General features: G+C 60.3%; 1 protein-coding gene across 1 annotated transcript; it reads left to right on the top strand.

Annotated features, from left to right (window-relative positions):
* The first annotated feature begins 386 nt into the window (after nt 1-386).
* LOC125556153 (heat stress transcription factor B-4c) lies at nt 387-2241 on the top strand. The gene is made up of 2 exons (XM_048718938.2): nt 387-927; nt 1034-2241. Exons 1-2 carry the CDS (start codon nt 673-675, stop codon nt 1943-1945), a joined length of 1167 nt encoding a protein of 388 aa, XP_048574895.1. The 5' UTR covers nt 387-672; the 3' UTR covers nt 1946-2241.
* The last annotated feature ends 1062 nt before the right edge of the window (nt 2242-3303 follow it).

The following is a 3303-nucleotide window of genomic DNA, read 5'->3' as shown; positions in this document are numbered from 1 at the left end:
ATTTTACTCTGTATATTCGATTTGTCATAAGTCAAATTTTCTAAAGTTTGACCAAATATACATTAAAAAATACCAACATCTACAAAAGAAATCGAGGGTTTGACTTCAGACAAACCTCGATATGTAGAGTAAAAAGAAACGGAGTGAGTATTTTGAAGATGGAAAGGGTTAAAATTTAAAAGAGGCCGCAAAAGATCCGCGAGTAAACCGAGAAAACAAACGGAGCGAGGGCAGTGGCTGGCGGAAGTGTCACGGGCGTGCCTTGAAAGTTGGATCTCAAGACGGAACTCCCGATCCCTCCCTCCGAAGCGAAACACCCAGACAGACATACAGACGCAGCGACGACACATATTCCCTCCCACCACCCCCACCGCCCACCGCCCACTCCTCCCCCGCCCCAGCCACCGCGCACGCTCCCCGAGGCAGACCCACTCGCCCGCCTCCCTCCCTTCCTCCCTTCCTTCTTCCCTCCGTATTCACCAGTCACCACCACCCTGGTGGTTAAAGCCAGAGCCACCACCTCAAACTCACACCCCGAGTTAGAGTTAAAACCCCGAGCCGAGCTTCCCTAGTCCTGGTAGTGGAGTGGTTTAGAAACCTCCGCCGACTCTTCCTCCAACTGTTTCAGTGCAGTAGGCCCTCTAGCCCGGCGGGTGAGCGGGAGCGCGCGCGATGGAGCGGTGCGGGAGCTGGTCCGAGTCCGACGCCGCGGCGCAGGCGGCAGCGCAGAAGGCCGTGCCGGCGCCGTTCCTGACCAAGACGTACCAGCTCGTCGACGACCCCGCCACCGACCACATCGTCTCCTGGGGCGACGACCGGGTCTCCACCTTCGTCGTCTGGCGCCCGCCGGAGTTCGCCCGCGACATCCTCCCCAACTATTTCAAGCACAACAACTTCTCCTCCTTCGTCCGCCAGCTCAACACCTACGTAAGCGCCCGCCGCCGTTTCCGCTTCTGTTTCTTGGCTGGTTGGGTTCACGACGCATGCATGGAACGGTGGCTGACTGACGGGGTGTGGCAATGTCGCAATGCAGGGGTTCCGCAAGGTCGTGCCGGAGCGGTGGGAGTTCGCCAACGAGTTCTTCCGCAAGGGGGAGAAGCAGCTGCTCTGCGAGATCCACCGCCGGAAGACGTCCGGGTCCACCACGTCGTCGTCCCCGCCGCCCTTCTTCGCGCCCCCGCACTTCCCGCTGTTCCACCCGGGCGTTTCGGTCGCGCATCACCACCAGCAGTTCGTGGGCGAGGACGGGGCAATGGCGGCGCACGCTGGCATGGGCGTCCCGTTCATGCAGCCGCATTGGCGCGACCAGGGCGCGCCTCGGCTGCTGGCGCTGGGCGGCCCCGCCGCGCCCTCGCCGGGGGCGGACGGCAACGGCCGCGCGTCCAGCGCGGCGGTGCTGATGGACGAGAACGAGCGGCTGCGGCGCAGCAACACGGCGCTGCTGCAGGAGCTGTCCCACATGCGCAAGCTCTACAACGACATCATCTACTTCGTGCAGAACCACGTGCGCCCCGTGGCGCCCAGCCCGGCCGCGGCCACGTTCCTCCAGGGCCTCGGCAATGGCATGCAGCCGCGCAAGATGCCGCCGGCCAGCACCGGCGCCGGGAACGGGCTCAACACCTCCGGCGGGAGCACGACGTCCAGCAGCTCCCTGACCATCGCCGACGAGCTCTCGCCTCCGCCCAACCACCTCTCCGCGGAGAAGAGCGGCGGAGAGGCCGGCAGCAGCAGCGCGGCTCTGTCGGCGCCCACGAAGCTGTTCGGCGTGCACCTCAGCGCCGCCCCGGTCGGCGCGGGGAGCAAGAGACCGCCTTCCCCCGAGGAGGAGCTGCCGTCCACGCCCCCTGCCACGAAGGCCCGGCTGGCGCTCGAGAGCGACGACCTGAGCCTGTCCGTGGCGCCGCCGTCGCAGCCTTGCGCCGCCTCGTCTCCAGCTAGGAGTTAGCTAGCTAGATAGCTAGTTAGTATTAGCTCACTCACCTAGCAAGCAAGCAAGCAAGCAGGGTAGCATCCGCGTTGCTGCATGCAACCGCGGACCATTTTGCTGTGTTCTAATCCGACCGACGTGTTCCGTTTCCTACTACTGTAGACCAGTTGTTAGTTTGTTGCTCCCTCCCTCCTAAAGTTAGCCAGTGCTTAGCTTAGCTAGGGTTCTGTCTGTAGACTCTAATCGCCCAGCACTCAGAGCAAGTGCCATCATGTGCCCGAACTAATCGAAGCCAATCCGGTGTTTTTTGTACAGTACTGCTCTGAATCTGATAACCAGTTTGTAGTAGCAAGCAGCAGATGAACTGTGGCGCCGCTGATGGCAAATCTTTTGTTTGCACGGCTAGTCCGGGAAGTCAGCAGCATCCTCGATTTAAAATCGCTTTCTTTGGTTGCCTTTGCCTTTTGCGTGCGCTCGGCGAGTCAAAGATGGGGAAAGGCTGTTGCCTGTTGCATTGCAGCCATTGCGGCAGGCTCGAGCCCATTGGTCACACGCACACACGCACACACAGGTCGTAGCTCACCGAGCGAGTCTCGCTTGTTTCTGAGACGTAAGGTAGAGTACTGCATGCCGTAGAGTAGTACCAGTACGAGCACTAGCTACTTGTAGGTTGTAGCCCTAGGCTGGCTGGCTGCTTGACATGTGAAGATAGAGAGCAGGAGTACGTAGGCTGCGGAATGCATGCCCGGGAAACCCGAGAAGCGGCCGCGTGATGATTAGAGAGGGCTGAGCCTGGAGAAGATCCTGAGAAGTCTAATCCGGAGCCGGAAACGTAGAGGCCGGGCAAGCAAGAGATCTCCTCTGGCTGCTGCTTCCCTCTCTCTCGGGCGAGGGGAGGTGGCATCGGCATCGGGCTCTGTTTCTTCCACTGTTCGCTTCTGCTGTTTGTTGCTGCTGCGAGGGCGGCAGCAGGCAGCAGGGGGGGTGGGGTGGCGGGGAGAGGAGAGGAAAAGAGAGACCAGGCCGAGCCAAGGCGGGCGGGGTTCCCACGATATTCCGAGAACCCAAAAGGGAGGGAGGTCGTCCGGTCCGGAGGACTCTGACTGCCTTCCGTTCCCTCGGAACGTGATAGTTCTGCCAGATTCCCCCGGTCCGCAGCATGCAGGCGCAGGACCCCACGCCGGTGTAGTTCCCTCCGCTCTTCCACATGCCCCTTTTCTTCACTACTAGGTACACGTACCGGCTTACACGCATGCCTGCTGCAACCAGCATGAAAAAAGCCTTTCCGCTGTACCCCCAGCGGCCCCTCTTTATAGCTTACGTTTTCCTTCATCTTTTCTTCTCTTTTTCTCTTTTAGTATTTTGCTATTCTCTTA

The sequence above is a fragment of the Triticum urartu genome, chromosome 5A (genome assembly GCF_056163025.1).
Source record: "Triticum urartu cultivar PI428250 chromosome 5A, HENAU_Tu73, whole genome shotgun sequence".
Classification (NCBI taxonomy): Eukaryota; Viridiplantae; Streptophyta; class Magnoliopsida; order Poales; family Poaceae; genus Triticum; species Triticum urartu.
Note: the sequence above shows the minus strand (reverse complement) of the source record. Positions and strands in the feature narration are given on the sequence as shown.